The sequence below is a fragment of the Drosophila subobscura genome, chromosome A, assembly GCF_008121235.1.
Source record: "Drosophila subobscura isolate 14011-0131.10 chromosome A, UCBerk_Dsub_1.0, whole genome shotgun sequence".
Taxonomy (NCBI): domain Eukaryota; kingdom Metazoa; phylum Arthropoda; class Insecta; order Diptera; family Drosophilidae; genus Drosophila; species Drosophila subobscura.
Genome location: NC_048530.1, coordinates 8,115,843 through 8,135,540, shown reverse-complemented (window position 1 = coordinate 8,135,540; position 19,698 = coordinate 8,115,843). Strand labels below are relative to the sequence as shown.

The 19,698-nt window shown below is 45.5% G+C and overlaps 1 protein-coding gene across 14 annotated transcripts in view; it reads right to left on the bottom strand.

The window, feature by feature from the left end:
* Positions 1-19,698, bottom strand: part of LOC117902498 (voltage-dependent T-type calcium channel subunit alpha-1G) — an 86,619-nt gene that overhangs the window by 5,489 nt on the left and 61,432 nt on the right. For 5 of the 14 annotated variants that reach the window (XM_034814339.1, XM_034815049.1, XM_034815300.1 and 2 more), the window contains 14 exons: positions 18,637-18,878; positions 16,426-16,993; positions 16,061-16,084; positions 14,480-14,890; positions 13,376-14,388; positions 13,106-13,315; positions 7,419-7,584; positions 4,290-4,445; positions 3,511-3,693; positions 3,030-3,269; positions 2,788-2,949; positions 1,288-2,726; positions 1,020-1,212; positions 802-951 (listed from right to left, as the gene is read on the bottom strand). In XM_034814339.1, the coding sequence (XP_034670230.1) occupies positions 802-951; positions 1,020-1,212; positions 1,288-2,726; positions 2,788-2,949; positions 3,030-3,269; positions 3,511-3,693; positions 4,290-4,445; positions 7,419-7,584; positions 13,106-13,315; positions 13,376-14,388; positions 14,480-14,890; positions 16,061-16,084; positions 16,426-16,993; positions 18,637-18,878 (5,157 nt within the window). Of the gene's footprint in view, positions 1-801; positions 952-1,019; positions 1,213-1,287; positions 2,727-2,787; positions 2,950-3,029; positions 3,270-3,510; positions 3,694-4,289; positions 4,446-7,418; positions 7,585-9,751; positions 9,867-13,105; positions 13,316-13,375; positions 14,389-14,479; positions 14,891-16,060; positions 16,085-16,425; positions 16,994-18,636; positions 18,879-19,698 lie in introns of those variants that run through there. The other 9 variants (XM_034815745.1, XM_034815137.1, XM_034814886.1 and 6 more) reach the window with 6 other exon arrangements.

Sequence of the window (19,698 nt, the reverse complement as noted above, 5' to 3'; positions counted from 1 at the left end):
TCGGGTCTACACACACACACATACGGGTATACGGGTAGTAGTAACAAAGGGTGAAAGCAATTGGATTTAGTATTTTTTTGCTCAGTAACTCAGTATAGCAGAATAGGGGATTTACCTGCAGTTTCAATAGACAGAGACAGAGATACGGGTATGTACATACGTATATACATAAGATACAGATAGATAGATATGCATATATATATATAATATACTATATAGATATACCCGATAATCACACACAATAAGAGTTAAACGAGTACGTACACAAAAAATTGAACAAGAATTGTGGAAAAGTAAAAGTGTCGAAAGAAGTTGTTCGTTCAATTGTGTGTGACAGTGTTGGAGAGTGTTGGAGTAGAGTGTTGGTGTTTTTGTGTGGGTGTTTGAGAAAGATCATAGCATATAGGGATAGAGATAGAGCCAATCAGCAGACAGATATCGACAGAATAGATAGAGAGCATAGCATCGAACGAAGAAGCGAGCGAGCGAACGAAGGCGATCTTGAGCTTGAGCTTGAGAGAGTTTTATCGAGAGCGAGCATTAAGCTGTAGCTTTAGCGAGAGCTTTTCAGATCCGCGTGTGCGCAAACATCAGCCAATTGAAATGGGCGTGGTCGATGCAATTGCACTGCTTGTTGCGGGTTGTTGTTCTTTGTTGTTGTTTTCATAGCTGTCATTGGAATCGCATTAGTAGTAGTAGTTGTTGTTATTGTTGTTGTTGAAACTGAACTGTCGATGATGCTGAGGCCTGCGACTGCGACTGCTGTCGGATGGCAAACTAACCCGGTAGCCCCCTACTTACCCTTAAAATCCCAAATATCCTCGGGCTCGATTCGCTAATCAATGACATTAACAAATCAATTATGGAAATGGTAACCAAAGATCCATCCATGATATTCCAACCGGATGTGAAGTACGCATCCGTGCCGTAGAACATGCCCGTGGCGACTACCTGCGATCGGGGGGAGGAGGAGATCATTTATTAGATTTTGGTTTAAATTCATGGGTACAGGTCCTTGCCTTAATGAACATCTCAACGGTGAAGACGGCGGTGAACACGTAATTGGCTGTTGACAGGAACAATCTTTCGGTGCTGGTTGGAGGGATGTTTGGTCTTTCCATCGCCAGGGTGATGCAGTTGAGTGCGATGAACAGCAGCACAACATTGTCGAACCACTTTTGATTGACAAACCACGTACAGACCTGCCGAAACCTGATTTCGCGAATATTGTGGAACATATTTCAGTGGTTATGGAGCGAGATGAATGGCCCTGGCTCTGGCACTCACTTGTTATCCTCGGGAAAGACGTACATCGAGTAGGACTCACGCTCCATGGCGAACTGTCGGGGTGTGAGTCGTTCAATGATCATCTTCAGCTTGGACATGCGATCGCCACTTGTCATCATGGAATGTGGCTGCAGTGCCAGATGCTGAAACTCCTTGGAGAGCCGATGCGACTGGGACTGAGAGTGGGAGTGCTGTTGCTGTGAGGAGGACGAGGAGTCCTGCTGCTGCTGTTGCTGGAGGAGCAGCTGCTGCTGGTGGAGCTGCTGCAGCTGCTGGAGCTCCTTCTCCTCGAGCCTCTTCTTCAGGTTGTAGTGACTGATCGAAGTCTTGCGCTTGTCCCGCGCCTCAATGTACTGCTGCAGCATGTTGTCCGGCTCATTGAGATTCCCATACGATCTCTGCCACTTGTCGAGGTCCATCTTGGAGTTGGTGTAGGACAGCGACTTGCGATTCGCCTCCAGGTTGTGCAGATTCAGGTGCGAGGTCTTGCTGAATGCCAGCTCGATGGAGCTCATCCGCCGCTGGCCCGTGCCCGGACGCAGCTTCAATGGCTGGTTGAGGTTCTGGTACACCTGCGAGTTGAAGATGCAGGCCGAGGCCCGGCGACTGCCCAGCGCCGCTCCCGGACTACCGCCACTGCCGATGCTCAGCGTGTTTGAGAGTCTGCGGATTGAGTTTTGTGGACTCAGCCGGTTGGTGTCCTTGGCAGCACCTCCCAGTCCTCCTCCTCCTGCGCTGCTCCTCAGCATGTAGCTGTTGTCGCTGCCGTTGTTCAGCTGCTGCTGCTGCTCCTCCTCCTCATGACTGTCCTCGCCTGCTGCCGTCGACTGCTGGGGCCTCCTCTTCTTGGAGCTGCTGCGCCGGAAGCGCTGCTTGAAGCTGCCCCCGCCTATGCCGCTGTACGGAGACGGAGAAGGAGGGGCCAGGGGTAGGCGCTCGCTGGAAGAACTGCCACTGGTCGAGGCCCCAGCACTGATTGCAGCTCCAGCTGCTGCTGCGGAGCCCGTCAGATCATTCAGACTGTGACTGTAGCTGTGGCTCTCCGCAGTGTGCGCAGTGGAGGAGGGTCCAGGCGGGGGCTGGAGACCCGCACCGCCAGCTGTCGTCGACGAGGACGAGATGGTGGGCACATAGATGGGCGTGGCGGCTGCCGTTGAGCCGGAGCTCTTCGATATGTCATCGATGATGACGCTGTGCATGCTGCTCCCAGTGCTGCCGGCCCCCCCTGGCATTCCCATGCCCATGGCCATGCCACCGGTTCCGCCCACACCCACGCCCACGCCCAGCTGGCTGGCATTGAGGATATTAAGGGGCTTGTGGGCGAGCACCGGGGAGGGCGGAATGAGATCGATGGCGGGTATGCCCTCATCCAGGGTCCGCTGGCCCCCAGTGAAGATGTTCGGGGGTCGCAGCAACGATGGCGAAGGCGGTGGGGGCGGCTGTGGACGTGGCAGTAGAGTTGAAAGAGAGAGAGAGAGAGAAGGAGCAGGGAGAACTCACCTCCATGTCGCCCCACTGGCGGAAGCTCATGCCCGGCTCTAGGGTGGTGCTGGGCGAATCCTGAGGCGTGGCCGCCGTCGTGGTGATGATAGGCGGCTCCCGCACCAGCCGCATCTTGGAGAGACGCGACGCCTCGCTGCGTCTGTCCTTGACGGAGTATGTCTGTGTGGGAGGCGAGCAGTGGGCAGGTGATGTGGCTGTCTTGGGTTCGTCTGGTCTGGTCTGTTGTCGGCTTCACTTACCTTTTTGAGGCCACCGCGGGGCTTGCTGCTGCTGCCGCTCATCTCCTCATGCGACATCAGCTTGTGGATGTTGCTGCCGCCAGCCTCCTTGTCCTGGCCGGAGGCAGGAGTGGCAGATGAGAGAGCGCCGCCGCCCGGCGTTGGCAGCTCGTTGATCTGGTAATCGTGACTGGGCTGGAGCAGCCGCTGTCGGTGCATGTTGCTCTTGGCCTCGATGATCAGCTCGGCCGAGTCCTGCAGCTGTTGGTGGGAGTAGGAGGACGAGCCGTGGATAGAACCGGTGCTATGTTACCCACACAAACAAACACACACACACAGACACACGATCATTCAGATGCATGCAACTCATGCACCACTCACACACACACACACACAGAGAGAGAAAGAGAGAGAGATTGACAGGCACACATACACGCACCGGATCTGTGTCCACTGTGGCACTTTCGCTTTCGCTTTCGCCTCCATCCTGGACTGGACTTACCTTGCGCACGTCCTCCGCTGAGCGCCAGCGATTGCGTACCTCGTAGTAACTATCGTTAGTGGTCGATGAATCCGCCTCGCTGCGCGATTCATCGTACATACCATCGCTATAATTCTCGGCCAATGTCTCTTCGCGCAGTTTCTTAACCAACTCGCGCTGTTCGCGCTCGCGACGTTCATTTCGCTGAGGGAATCAAAATTTCAAAATTAGACTTTCTCGTCAACCTGGAGCGTGGAGCATGGAGCATGGATTGGGCTATTGCTTTTTCAGCTGGTCGACGCGCCACAAGCGTTTTGGCTCACGCTGCTTCTTGGGTATTTGGAATTGCGCTGGAGATTGGCGGGTGGGTTGAGGGTGGGACAAGGCTATGAGGTGATCGACAGAGGCATGGACACAAAATGGTGCCTCAAATATTTGAAGCATTAACGGAGCTCGGACTTATTGAGCGGCATAAGAAGTTAAACGGAGATTGAGTTTATGGATGGTTAATCTAAGACCGAATTGAATTATCGAATTATCAAAGCATAAAAGTTTACAATTGTTACAAAAATTATTCCTTATTTCGTGTCTATCGTTCAGATAGTATTCTGTAGCTTCTAGTTAATCGAGAGTTAATCGATTTATCATATCAACTTATCGCTATCAAGCGAGAGTTCGAACGAACGAGAACGTTGCCATGTGGTTAATTAGGACTTTAATGGGTCTTTGATGGGGGGTAAAGCATTGTGGTGGAAGGGTGGTTGGGGGGGGGATTGTTGTTGTTGTTGGCAAAACTCTACCTCTGAACTGAATCCCTCAACCAAAATGGCCACCAATAAATTAAATAGCACATAATTGCCGAATGTCATTAGGGCCACAAAGTACAATGCGGCCCAATGACTTGTCTTTTCCATTCCATTGAATAGGACGACGTTCCAATCCTCTTGCGTCAGTATCTAAAAACATTTTGTTGTTGTTTGGTGATTGTTGTTGTTGTTGTTGTAGATTGTTGTTGTTGGTAGTTGGAGTTGGAATTGTTGTTGGAGTTGTTGTTGTTGATTGGTTGATCGGTTGCAGTTGCAGTTGCAGTGGCGGGCGGCAAAACGTGGTGCAGATATAACACATACATATGCATGGATATCATATATGTATGTATATGTCGGACATACATGTATCGATAATTAATCGAAAGAAGCGAAAGAAAAAAAGAACGAAATACCAATAAACAAATTTTGTAGTTTTATTTCTTGTTGCGGTTGGGTGGCACGTAAGTAAGTACATACATAAGTAAGTAAGTAAGTAGAAACGTATAATAAAACGAATGCCAAACGAATGTTACATGTCAGACAAAGGCAAAGACAATGACAAAGGCAGTGACAGTGACAGAGACAGACAAGGTACAGTAAGAGCGGGAGACAGACAGAGAGAGAGCGAGTGAGAGCAGAGAGAGAGCAAAGAAAGAGAGCGAAAGAGACAGAGATGGCGAGAGCGAGAGCGACAGCGAGAGCAAGATAATTGCCATACTGAAATATTGAATAAATAACCTGTTAATTGGATGGATATACGTATATGTAGCATACTTTTACGAGTACTTTTACCCGCATACAAATGCACATTTATGTGCACACGTATGTGTGTATGTCTCGTAAATCTTTATATTTTTATGAGGCACCAGCTTTTGTTTGCCATGCGTCAATCATCAAACCTAACATTAATCAATTATTGCTGTAAGGGTTTTCAATTTAATCATGAAAATCAGCTGTTCAAATATGAATCATCTGATCAGCAGTTATGAATCGAAAACATTTACAGAAATATCACTTGTGTAGAACTCTTACGGACAGCACTCGATCTTTTGTTAATCAACTATCAGTAATTCGGCAATCAACAGGCAGACGCAAACAAAAGCAAGCAGAGTGTGTCAGAGCAAGAGAGACAGAGAGAAGGCACAAGGACAGTTGAAAGGCGAAAAGCAGTTGAGTGCGCAAGCAAGCAGTGCCAGCGATGCACATATTGCATTCGTTTCTTTTCGTTTCGTTTCTCTGGCTGGACGGGAGCGGCGGTGGTACAGTGCGGCCAATATTCGTAGGTAGGCTGCACAGAGCGGTTCTTCAAACAATAATTCGTGGTGTGGCATACTAAAGAAAAAACTAAACAAAGGCACACAAAAACCAAGGCAAAAACAAACTAAGATAAAAAACGCTAAGAGCAAAGCCAAACACACAAAACATAAAAGCGAAAAGCAAAAGCGAAAAGCTAACGCAAAAGCAAAAGCAAAATCGATTCAATAGCAAAACTCAAAGAGAAGCAGCAGCATGGGCGGCCGCTCTCCTCGGACTAAGGACAAAGAGCAAAAGGCAAAGTCAAAGGCAAAGGCAAAGTCAAAGGCAAAAAGCGCACATAATTCTTGCATAGGAACTTTTCAAAGAATTCAAATTTTTTTTTCGTTTTTGGTTTTTCTGTTTTGCTCTGTACACGACGTGCCAATTTTTTTGTTTTTCTGTTTTCTATTTAAATGTTTTTTTTTTTGTTTTGAATATATTACAATACGAATGCAGTTGATAAAAAAGTTAAATTTAATTTTTTTTTTTGGGGTTCTTAACTTTGTGGCTGTACATTGGTGTTGCACAAATACAACTTTCAACATATTGATGTAGGTATATATAACGATTTTGATATGGGTTTTTGCTTAGCGACAATTTTCGAATGCTCCGACTAGGTGAGACAGAGAGATAGAGACAGACAGAGAGACATAGAGACAGGGAAAGAGAGACAGAAAGAGAGAGTGAACGAGTTTCTGGGGTGTTGTAGGAGTGGGTTGGGGGCAGCTAATTAAGAAACAAATTAAAAGTTATATTCCGCTTTAAACAAGCCAACGAACAGACGAACCAAATCGAACGAAACGGAAGCGGTACCGGAAATGATAATTGGATACATTAGGGGTGTGTGTGTGTGAGTGTATGTGTGCCAGTAGGGATCTGACTTTGAATTGGATTATAAAATGAAATCAGCTCCGAGGTTTGCATTCAACAAAATCATAGCCGAAAGCCAAAAGCCGAAGGCAGAGGATTAGGCACGGGCACGTTAGCTGAGTGGATCCCAAAAGGGGCATGCAACAAAAGGTAGCATCAGCGATAACGGTTTGCTTGGCTTATGTCATGTGTCGTGTTGGGTTGGTTGAATAATATGGAGATATAGACCAGATAGAAGAGAGAGAGAGAGAGAGAAAAAAGAAAAGAGGTTATATGATAGAGCGCCTGCGTGGCGCTTGCGAATGCTGCCGGACGAGACTGTACCTCTGCAGAGCAGCGGCACTGTGGCAGCATACATTTGTATGTGGATACTGGTGAAGTAGATGGGGAGATCTGTGGCCTACCCTGGTGTTATTTTGTGAGGATGTTGCAGGTGTGTTTGTGGGGGGGGGGGGCATAGGCGTGTGACTACATTTGCTGGCATCGGAATCGAAATCGAAATACAGACGCCAATTGATAAACTAAAAACTGAACAATAGAACCCAAACATCAGAACTGAAAAAGTAACGCTAACGTGGAGAAAAGGGTGGGAAATATATTGGCTAGGAATCACGAGAAATCAATACAAATCAAGAGATTAAAACGGAGAACGAGAGAAATACAGAGGGAGAGAGAGAGAGAGAGAGAGAGAGGAGAGAGAAAAAGAGAGAGAGAAACTAGGAACTGGGATCTTTCGTGGCTATAGGTGAAAACTCTTTAAATACTGGTTATATAATCGCAAAGAATTTCAGACTCATTTCGATAGGTAGGTGATATATATAATTGTTGTAACTGTTGTTGTAATTTTCTTACAGTGGGGTGGGGGAGTGGGTGGAATGGGTGTGGTTGGAGGTAAGGAATGGGCTTCGAGGGTATGGGGAATTTCTGTAAGTTTATTGCTGTTTTATTTGTTCTTACTTGGAATACTGTGACAGTTGCCCACAAAATGTTGTTGAAGTGTTTGCGATCGCACTCGCATTGCGGATGCCGGCTGATTATTTCGGGACACGTACACTCGCGTTCGAGTCCGGATTCGTCCAAAAATTTACAAAACTTACCGCCAAACAGATACATGCCGAGTATGCTGTAGGTTTATATATATGTTTTATATATATATATTTTGATATATATGTTTTGTATATGTATGTATATTTATAGAGTTATAGATGTGTGTCTGTTATTCGATATTCATTTATACATATATTGGCATGGCATATACTATATGTATATATAAACTGATTCATAGATATATATAGAGAGAGAGAGAGATTGGTGGTATGGGGTTTGGTTTCTTCACATACGGATATACCGATATTCGGCTATACGGTATACGGATATGCGGGGGGAGTCCCTTTCTATACATGGGTCTGATTAGTGATTATTCTCGGGTTTGTGTACGTATATAAATAGTATATATGTATATTAAACAAGAGACAAACAAAACGAGAGAGAGAGAGAGAGCAAGTGTGAGAACAAAAACTGCTATCAACTTTTGGCGTTGGCCTTCTATCTGGAGTTGGGCCTGGAGTTCTGTTCGGTTTTCTGTTCTGATGTCTGTTTATATACAGAGTGGTTCAGGGGACATCATACATAGATACATATGTATGCATACTCACTCGTATTCATGTGGTGCGAGTGGGCCAAAGGGTTTTGTTTTCTATTTTATAATACAGTTTTCTTGGGTCCCGAGACTCTAGTGGGACATGTGATTGCATGTGGATGTGTGTGTTTGTATGTGTGCCTGAGGGGTCAGATTTATAGTGGGCAATGCATTTGTGTGTGTTTGTGTGTGGGTGTGTGTGTGTGTGTGTGTGTTATCCAGAGAGTGGGAGAGAGAGAGAGGGGGAGATACAGAGGGAGAGTTCTCTTTTTAGAGGGATTCGTATCGGGGCGCTGAGTTCTATACAACTTAGAGACTAGAACTAGAATAGGATGAGGACAATAGATAGATTGATAGATAAAGGCACGAGTGCAGAATACATACTTAGACATAGGATCAAGATAAAGAGCAAAATGTGAGTGACAAAGTTAAAGGCAAACGAAAGTGGGAGGACAACAAGAGAATAAAGTGACAATCAAAGCGTACATATATGGTACAAAGATAGCATATGAGAGACAGAGAGACAGACAGATAGATAGTTCGATAGTTTCATAGATACATGAATGTACAAGTAGTGTGTGTGTGTGTGTGTGTGTGTGTGTCTGTTTTCGGAGGTGTAGTATGCAAAGTGTTTGGGTCGAGTCCGGGGATGGTGTGGATGCGGGGATGCAAACTCATTTATCGGGACTACTTGGTTATGTTATCCGAACCCATGCAAAGCTCAACAACGAACTCGAACGAACGGTAATGCTTACCTGGTGCAATGTACAATTATACAGATACAAACAGATACAGCAGATACAATAGATACACAGATATAGATACAGATATAGATATAGATATGGGCTATAGTATGTATAGAATATAGGTGGTATATTTATGGTTATTTGGCTCTCGTTTAGCTACAGGTACAGATACTCATACGGATACCGAACTGCATGCGGATGCGGATGCGCGCTGCTTGCTATTGAATTCGAAACGGAACGCTTAACTGGCATGCCAACTCAAGAATCGTAATCGAAATGTTAATCGTAATCGTAATCGAAATCGGTATTGTAATCGAAGGAACTGAATATCATAAAGCATGTTCAACTGAATACTACACTCAAGTACACACCACAAATTAGTGCGAGCGAGCTATCGACATCGACATCGCTCTGCCAATCGACTTATCGATAATAAATCATAAAATAATAAGCACAAATCCCTGTGTGCACTCACACACATGTATGGACACAGCAGACAGACGAAGACAAAGCGACAGAGAGACAGAGAGAGAGAGAGAGAGTAATAGGAAGACACAACGGTAACAATGCTGTACGATCAATGGTTATCGCAACGGTAAATGAAATCGAAACAGAAACGGAAATCAAAACACTCTAAATTCAAACTGAAGCGAAATTCAAAGTGAAAGGAAGAAAAACAAAATGCATTTTGATTCCGAAAAGATGCTCCGTAAATCTTTTCTTTCTTTTTTTTTGTAGTTTTTCGGTTCTAGCATTTCTTTTTCAGTTTCATGAACAGTTAATCGTAATCATATCAGTAGTAGCAGATAATGGCGTAACATTATGAGTAGTAGTAGTAGTAATAGATATAGATATATATATTTATAGGTTTATATATGGTATAAGGCTGATAGCAATGGGTCTACCTGGAACACTGTGACGAGCGCCCAGAGCAGGCTGTCGAAATTCTTACGATCGCAAATCATCTCTCCGTTAACTTTCTCGCAGAATTTACATCCGAACAGATTCATGCCGAGTATACTAAAGTGATGGTTTGTTTTTGTTGATATATAATATGATATATATTTAAATATATATTTTTTATTGTTGTAGTTTTTTTGTTTTTTTTGTTGTTTGTTGTTTCGATTATCATTAGAACATATATTCTTATATATTTTTGTGTGGTTTTTTTAGGTATTTTTTTGGAAGGGTTTTTTATTTTTTGGGTTGGTGTTTAGCATACATTTAGGTTTATTTTAATTTCGGTTTTCAGTTTATTCGATTATTATTTTTTGTTTTTGTTTTGGTTTTGGTTTTGGTTTTAGTAAGTTTTTGGTTTTTGTTTTTATTAAATTGTGTGGAGTGTGACGAAGAGAGAGAGAGAGACAAAATATAGAAATAGAGAGAGAGAGAGAGAGAGTTAAGAAACAAAGAGACAGAGTGAGAGAGTGTGAGAGAAAAGACAGACAAAGAGAGAGAGAGAGAGAGAGAGAGAGAGAGCGAGATAAGGAGCAAGAGAGAGTGTTTTGTGTGGCTGTTGAGTGAGCGACGAGCGGCAAACAAAAGAAAACACTCAAAGAGGGATAGAGCAAGAGAGAGAGAGAGAGAGGTAGTTATAGAGAGCGGAGCTTTCCTTTCCGAGGAGGATCAAAGCTCACCCACACGACTGCAATCGGACTACAACAGAAGTAAAACGAAACAAATATTCAGTTCAATCCCAAGCTGAGAGTGAGAGACAGAGTGGAGAGTGGAGAGAGTGGAGAAGCTAAAGCCTGTGGAGGAGATTGGCAGGTGGTGACGGATGGTGACTCAGGTTTCATTCAGATTCAGGTTTGGTTTGGTTTGGTTTGTGGTCTGTTTTGCGGTTTAGGTTTAGGTTTCTCTTTAGAGTTTAATCAGGGGTCGTTTATCGAGTTGGTTGGTTTATTGGTTTCGGTTTCAGTTTCAGTTTCAATCGCCTCGCAAACTTATCGACGCTGGCTTCAATTTCATACGACATACGACAAACGACATACGGCATTTTCATTACTTTCTTTAATCGGTGGTGGCATATACGATATATGTACGAGTAGTAGTATAGTATGTAGTAGTAGATACGAGTATATCTGCAGAGTTACTTATGTACGAGAATGTGTGTGTGTCTTATGTGTTGCAGCAGCAGCTGTTGCTATTCTAACTACACAAACTCGATTAATTTTACTTTAGCAACTAAACTAGCTAATTATTTTGTGGTGTACGTTGTGTTCTTGTATGGATGTGTGTGTTTGAAATTGATACAATATCATAGGTATACGAGTACTAGTATATCAATTACGAGTAATCATGTATAGTATAGCGATAGAGAGAGAGATACAGAGCGAGAGAGAGAGAGAGTGAGAGAGCGAGTATATATCGAGTACGAGTATTATCAAAACTGCAGCGGCTGCAATACTACACAATAATTAAGCGTACGATCTGGGTACTTGTCTGCGTGTGTTTGTGTTGGGTGTGTCTGTGTGTGAGAGTCTCAAATCGCTCGCAAGTGTCTCTCAGCGTGAGGTTGTGGTGGTGGATTCTGTGTTTCAGTGTTTGTTAACGCTAAGAGAAGCTAAGACACATATTTAGTTAATTTGAAGTGGAATAAAGCGTACTTTTGGCTAACTAACTGGCTAACTAATTTGTTTGTGTGAGCGAGTCTCTGTGGCTGTTGTTGTTCTTGTTGTCGGTGTGTCGGTGTATTGGTGTAGAACTCAAGTAAACGAAATGATTTTGAGCAGAAATTGAATTGGAGTGTGAGAGTGGGAGAAGTAGCGAGTGATTTTGAAACGGGGGGACTAAACGAGTACGAATATCCTTGAGTATAAGCTGGAAAAAGTTGTTAAATTGTACGCGGAGCCAGAACTGAATCATATTTTGATCGTGTATCAAGTGAGAGAATTATTGATAGATAGAGAGAGCGAGAGAAAGAATAAATCCACTCGATCGTGTGTGGGCGAGTGTGTGTGTGAAAGACAGAGAGAGCGAGAGCGAGAGAGTAATGCAAAGTGATCGAGCGAGAAGTCAAAGTGTACGACAACTTACGGCAGAACGAGAGAGGGAGGAATGAATGGGGAAAAAAGAGATCAAAAGCAAGTGATACGGGACTAGGGGTGGTACAGTTCTTGCTTGTACAAGAGATTCGATTGCTTACAAAAGTTACCAAAATCGTAACGCTAACTACGTTCCATCATTACGGATCAAATATTTTACTGAGACAAAGAGACAGAGAGTGTAATAGCGAGAGCGAGAGAGAGAGAGAGCTTAAGTGTGTTTTTGTGGAGAACGATCGATCGGAGAGAGAGAAAGAGATTGAGAGACATTTAGACAAATTCTTACTCAAATACATATGTAGGTATTACTCAAGTGGTACGCAGCAGTACATTGGGACAAATAGGTAGAATGATCGTGTCAAAGCATACGAGTAGTATAAACGAGTACAGTTACGAGTTATTTAATTACGAGTACCAGAGCACAATTTCGACGGGGTGGGTGGTGGTGGGTACAGACTAGTAGGTGTGGGTGTGTGGTTAAATGAGGGAGAGAGCGGGAGAGAGCGGGAGAGAGAGTGTGTGTTTTGGGTATTAAATACATGAAGATAGCTCTCACAATTGATAGATAGTGAGGCAACGAGACTGTACTTCAATATGGCAGTAGGGACAGGATATGAGTGGTTCGTGGGTTCATGGATTGAGTTGAGAGTTGAGTTGGGTGCTTCATGGGCGCGTGGGTGGATCGATTGAACTATATATGGGAAAGCATAGAATATGGAAAGCAGCTATGCTCTAAGAACTGTTAGACAATTGACGTTAGACGCCTTGCTATGAATGGGTTAACAAACTTGAAACTGTTTGTGGGTATTTCGGGTGGTAATATCGGTACGTTATTTGGTACATTTTTCGGTTCTCTTTTTTTTTTTTTTTTCTGGGACTGGTTTGGATTTTACTTTCTTTCTTCTTCATTTTTGGGTATTGGTTTTTTGGGGGGTTTTTTCGCGGTTCCATAACCATTTTTCTGCTATGGATTAATTGTGGATTAACCTCTGATGGGATTTTCCTTTTTTTTCTTTTCGTTACTTCATTATCTTTTGTTATCTCCGCCTCCTTCGTGTATTGTGTGTGTGTGTGTGTGTGTGTGTGTGTGTGTAACTGTTAGTGGTGGTTACATGTGGGAGTGAGTGTGTTTATTTTTCTTTTTTCTTTTTTTTTTGTGTGTGTTAGTTTTATTGTGTCTTTGGACTGGTCTTTGAGGGCAGTCGAACTCACCTGAAGATGAATATAAACAGTACCAGCAGGGAGAAGAAGACAGCGACATTGTCCATGGTGCGAAGCATGACGAACAGCTGACGTCGCAGATTCGGCATGAAGCGAACGAGCTTGAGGATGCGGAGTAGCCGGAATGTCCGCAGTACGGACAAACCAGAGCCACCGCCCCCCGTGCCATTGCCCAGAAACTGTTGGCATATCTCAATGGCGCTGATGGAACAATGGATGTAACATTAAGTGGCACGAGACTGTCGCTGGGTAAGAGCTCACCTGAGTATGACAATTATGCCATCGAATACATTGAATCCATTGGCTATGTAACGGAATGGCCCTTCGGCCACCACCTTGAGCAGCATTTCGACGGCAAAGATGCCGGAGAAGACAATGTTGCTGGTCTCCACGATGGCTGTGAGCTCTGGCGGCTGATTGTGGTACTCGATGCCCATCGAGAGCGTGTTGATCAGTATGGCGAGCAGAATGCCCTGCTGGAAGTACTTGTGCTCCACCAGGCGCCTGATGTACCGCCGGACGTAGCTGCAGATGCGCATCAGGCAGCGGTAGACGGCGATCAGGCCGCGCATTGCCGGAGATCTCTGATGGTGTCGCTCCTCCAGCGGCGAGAGGGCATTCTGGTACAGGTCGTAGCAGCAGGCATAGTCCTCCATGTAGTTGCCCGTGGGACCGCCATGATCGCCATGATCGCGCCCATGCCCGCCCTGACCATGGGATGTGTGACCCCGTGATCTGTGTCCATTGTTGTTCCTGCTATGGCTGTTGTTGTTATTATTGTGGTGATGCTGATGCTGGTGCTGGTGCTGGTGCGGATGCGAGTGATGCTGATGTTCTCCCCGCTGCCGATGATGGCTGCCTGCTGCCTGCGAGTCCCCTGAGACGGCGACCACAGTGCTGGGCGCGCCGCTCAGCTCGAAGGCATCGCCTGCTCCAGCCGTCGCCTGATCCGGCGTTGGCTGGAAATGCCCCGGGGACGGGACAGCCACTAACGCCTGGGAGGGTGCTTGTCCTTGGCCCTGGATTTGTCCCTGCCCCTGGCTTGTGGCGGTCGTCCGCTTGTGCTGGGCCTTGAGCGCCTCAGCGGTGTGCGGATCGCAGCGGGCCAGCGACGTGTAAAAGGACTCTAGTGTGCTCTGACCCGTCGGCAAGGCCGCTGAAAAGGCCACAGAGAATGCTAACAGCTCTTGACAAGTCATCGCATCGTGTATACCCAGCTCGGAGCAATCAGCATATGGATTGGCAATGGTGTCGATGGTCTGCGGCAGGTTCACCTGCTCGGAAACAGCGGAGGGTGTTAGTTTTGCTTTAATCATTCAACCATTCCAAGTGTCATTCATGGATGGTCTGTGGTCAAGCACTTACCTGCCAAATGCTGCCATCGCCAGCCTGGGTCATCTTCTCCGTGGAGAATATGGTGGTGCTTTTCTCTGGAGCTGCGGCTCCACCGCTCGAACCAGCACCATTGTGGTTGTTGTTGTTCAGATTGTGGTTGTTGTGGCTGCTACTGCCGCCTGCCGCCGATGCTGCTGCTGCTGCTGCTGTTGCTGTTGTCGCTGCCGCTGCTGCTGCCGCCGCTGCTGCCGCTGTTCCTGCCACCGTGGCCACAGTCGTTGCGGCTGGGGAGGCGGAAGCGCTACCTGGTGCCAGCACCGGCTGAGGCTCCGTGCTGAGGGCGGGAGGTGTGTGCAGCAGCACGTACTCGTTGAACATCACCGACGGACGCCGGCTGGCCGATGTGGGCGGACTGAGGAAGCCCGAGGTGCACGGGTGGCTCTGTACGCAAGAGTAAATCAAGAATTAGCAATGCCAGATCCTTCGGCTCTCATTCATGGTTATGAATATGGCAGGGAAAGGGAAACGGCAAGGGGAGTCTCTACACGGAGGGGGTCAGTGTTCGTACGGCTCTGAGAACTGGAAAGGCTCAACAACAAGAACAATAACAAGCTACAAGGGTCTAGAATAGAGGAAGTGGAGCAGACCTATTGGAAGGTTGACAGGAAGAACTCGCCCAAAGCCTCAATTTGATTCAGCATTAAAGCCATATTGGGCGCCTCCTAAAGGTCAGAGAATGTTCTTTGGCAGGTCTAAGCGAAGCACTGCTGGGCACTGCTTGACTCCTGCTTGAACCAAAGCCTACGGCTTGCTAGTTGAACTGCTTGCAAAGTATTCGCAAGGTAAAACGAACAAAGCCTTCAGGTTTTATCGACGGACTTCAACTAGCTGGACAGACTAGAATGTTGTTAAATAATTAATTACTCTATGGACATCTTTGCTTTGTTGTGGCGCTGTTTTATCCTCTTTTCTTTACGAATTTAAATACTTTGGCTGGATTAACGCACCGCATTGTGGGTGCATTTATGTTTCGATTTGCCTAATTACTAAAGGATGGTGGGGGGGCGAGTAGGGGGAAATGTCTTTGCTTGTGTTATTGAGAATCATTAAAATTGCATCAACTTCCACATATGCAAATAAAACGAAATGAGTTCAATAATTAAATGGCATTCAAGCGAAAAGAGACAATGGGATCACAATGGGAACAATGGGGAATAGATGCAGATTCAGATTCAGACTCAGCAATTGAATGGGGCAATCAACTCTCCACATACTTATGTACTTTTGTTTGTATTTATACAATCGACAAAAAAAGATAGTGATAACCATTTCAACTGTACAGTTTTAATATGCAAACATATGCGGGCATTCGCTTACATCTACAATTTGTGCGGGATACTCGGAGGTTTTTTGCCAGCGCTTTTCTGTGCGTTGTTTTCCCTCAGGGACAGTCAGCCACTGAATGCCCTTGCCAATGGTATCAGACATTGCCATGACAATGGCACTGGGCAAGGGCCTTCAGTATTCGGTGTGACCGAAACCAGCTGGCATACATGTTTTTTGTGCATTTGATTGCACTTTCTTTTATTTAGTGTGTGTTTTGGTTAGTACCTTGCCCAAATTTCCCAACTGCAGCTACGAGATTAGCAAAGGTTTATATAACAAATATGAAAGAATTGTATTATTATTTATCATTTTGATATTTGACGGCATTTCATTTGTGCATAAAACGTTTTGTCAGCTTCGTCTGTTTTTGTGTGGCAAATTTTGCTAGATACAAATATTCTGTTCTGTTCTGTTCTGTTCTGTTCTGTAGCTTTTGCTGTTTGCTTTTTCTGTTTTGCTGTTTTGCTGTTCGAATGGATTCTGTGGCCCGTTGGACCAGAACGTGTGTGTGCGTGAGTGTCTCTGGTGTGTGAACTGATGGACTGATGTGATCGATGGTCAGGCCTGCCCATCGATTGACAAATACTTACAATCAGCTGCTCCGAGTCCATGATCTGCTGTGGGAACTTCAACAGAATTGTCTTCTGCTCGCCGCCACTGCCCTCGGGCTTCAGCTGATGGTGCGACTGTGGGGATTTCTTCAGCGAGGAGCTGCGCGGCATGAGGCCACAGGTCGCAGCCGCTCCCTCGCCCAGCGACTGTTCGGTGTTGTCGGAGGAGGAGTGCTGCTGCTGCTGCTGCTGCTGCTGCTGGGCGGCCTGTTGATGCTGCGCTGTTGTCATGGTCACACTGGCCGTGCTGCCATTTATGCCGTTCACCAATGCCACTGTGGTGCAGCTGGGCACATTATTGCTGGCATTGCCGTTCGTGTTATTGGTGCTGCCATTGTGGTTGTTGGTGTTGTTGTTGTTGTTGTTGGAATTCGAATTCGAATTGAGGGGCACCATGACGGTAATCATCTGATCCTGAATGCTGGACGGATGCTTGCGATTACTGTACTTGGGGCACTTCGGATGATGGCACTTGATGCGTGACGGCGAGAAGGTCAAGTTGTCGGCATTGGGTAGCAGTCCCTCCTTACGCTGCTGCCGCTGGTATCTGTACACCAGGTGATGGTTTGGGTTGTTGGGTTGGTGTTCGTTGGGGTGGTGGGGGAAAACCAAATTTGATTAGTAACAAGTTGGCTGGCAATTCGCGTAATTCACACATATGTCTGTACACAAAACATCGTGTTCTCTGTGGGTTTGGGGGTGGCTTCTAGAGGGCTGGGGCAGGGTCAACCGATGGGGCTGTTGCACGTGCGGGGTTTGGCTGGGTGTGGTGTGGCGTGGTGTGGCGTGGTGACGTGTGTACGTGCACTCGCATTAGGGGACCCTGGTGGTTGGATCTCTGTGTTTGTGTGTGTCACGTGTTTGTGCTGCAGGTGTATGTGTGTGTGTGTGTGAGTGAGTGTGTGTGTGCTTAGCAATTAGACAGACAACAATGGCAATTACATAATTCAATCAAATGAATGAACTAAGGACAACAGCAGTACAAAAATGCAAATGATCCAAATTAACATGAGTTCCAGCTGTGGAATCAGTGTTGCATCAGTGGCATTCAGCATAGGTGTGTGTGTATGTGTGGCACATAGCATGGTGTTGGGGGAAGCTTCAAGGGTTAATCTACAAGATCAACAACGTGTACGAGTATGCCTCCCAGGGACCTTGTCTGTTTTTGTGTATCCATGTGGGGTATACATGTGTGTTTTGGGTTGCCTTAGCTCGATGGACACTCGATAGCCTACACGGGATGCTAAATCTCCCAGCTAGCCCTATTCTCGCTGCTAATCTACGCATTCGCAATGCTCTACGCGTACATATGTATTTTTTTCTCGTTTTTTTTTACTATTTAAGCGGAGCAACACACGGATGCACGTCCAAAAATCATAATGGAAAAACCGAGAAGTCATACAAAACTAAAAACAATGCAAGAAACGCAGAAAAAATGGCTGACAGCAGACCAAAATGAAAATGGAAAACACAAATAGAAGCCTGTGGGGACAGGTAAATGAAAATGTAAATGGGAATGAATGAAACATGAGGAGGGTGAGGATGAAATTAATTTTTCTTAAATCAAAATCGAAATAAGAAAGATAACTAAAGCGAAAACGGTGGAGTTTGGGATGCAATGCAACAGAGGAATGATACAAAATGCTGGAAAACCAAGGAAAAAAAAAAATGAACGGCGAAAGGGAATACAAAGAAACGGAACGGAACCAAGGAACACATCATGTAGAGGAAGCACAAAGTGGAAATGAAAAACCCCGAATTAAACCCAGGGGTTCGGTCGGTCAATCATCTCTTTGAGATGAGAGTGTAAACGGAGAGAATGCTTCGCGGCAGCGAGGAAAATCCATGTTGGTCCCCCCCCGTTAGAGAGTCTCAGTGGGTGGACGGGTGGGGTGAGAGCTCTGGCTGAGAGTTAAGTGCGCTAATTACTCGCTTTAATGGGTTTAGGTTAGTAATCAATCAGTTTTCAAGTGACTAAAGCCTAGAGCTTTGCATTGCTTTTTATGTTGCTTTGCTTTTGCGTGAAAGAGAGCTTTTATTTTTCGGTGGAGACTCTGAGAGTAGAATCAAAAGGTAGACACAGACAGAGAGAGTCAGGGGGGAGAGGGAGAGAGAGACAACTCAAACCGGAAATGGAAGTAACAAACGTAAATTGTAATTGAATCAAATCAAAAGGTACAAGCAGCATACTTATATAATCTGTACTTCTTTAACATTCGTCTCTTGAAGCGTCGCCACAAGTGGGCAATATATTTGACTATCTCCGCATAGCAGGTGGCCGGCTCCGAGTTGTTTGTGCTGCTGGCCAGCGTCGATGTGGACGTGTAACGGGCCCGTTCCTGTCGCATTCGCTCCATCTCGCGCTTCTTCGTCTCCGAGAACTGGGTGGCAATGACGACCAGGCAGAGATTGATCATAAAGAACGATCCGATCTGCAATTACAATATAAGAACAAATCATTAAGCACTCGGCTAATCCATTGTGGTCCCCTCAAACATCAATATGCGAAATGTACAAATATTATTCGAGTATTATCATCAAATATCCATCCATTTCGTGCTACGTGAAGGTAAATGTAGGCACGGCCTGGCCAGGTGACGCTCCGCTCCGCAGTTCCCGCAAAACTTTTCGCATTTCCGTTAAAAAGTTTTCATTTCGTTTTCATTTTCATTCTCGTTGGGCGCGACAAATGCGAGGCGAAACTTTTACTTTTACACAAGCTTTGTTCTTGGTTTTATTTGCTCCTCCGACGGCTGCTCAAATGGGTCTTTGGAGGAAACATTTTAATCCATCCACTTAAATTCAATTAGCGGCTATCTTCTGCCGCAGCCAGGCCCAAGTAATGTTTGGATTCATCTTTAGGCTTGTGCGGGTTCAAAATGAGTTCCTGTCAAACGTATCGAATGCCAATTGAGTGAAGTAGTTTTGTGCACTCCAACTTTGTGCTCCTACAGCGTGGAGGATTCTGTGCCGACTTTTACAAGGTAGTTAGCTGGATGGACTTTTGCAATTTGATTTGTGCCATTGCCAGAACATAAAACATCGACTTTCAGTACAACTTTAAATTGGAAACATGTTCCGAAGAATATAACAAACTATTTCCAGCTACACTTTTGTGCATGAGCCCTGGGCAGAAAGTGTATAAATCCATAACGAGAACGAGGAACGAGAACGAGAGCGAGAACGGGAGAATGCGGACTGTTTGTACTGCGAGTGTACTGCTGACTACAGAAAACTATTTGCATACCAAAA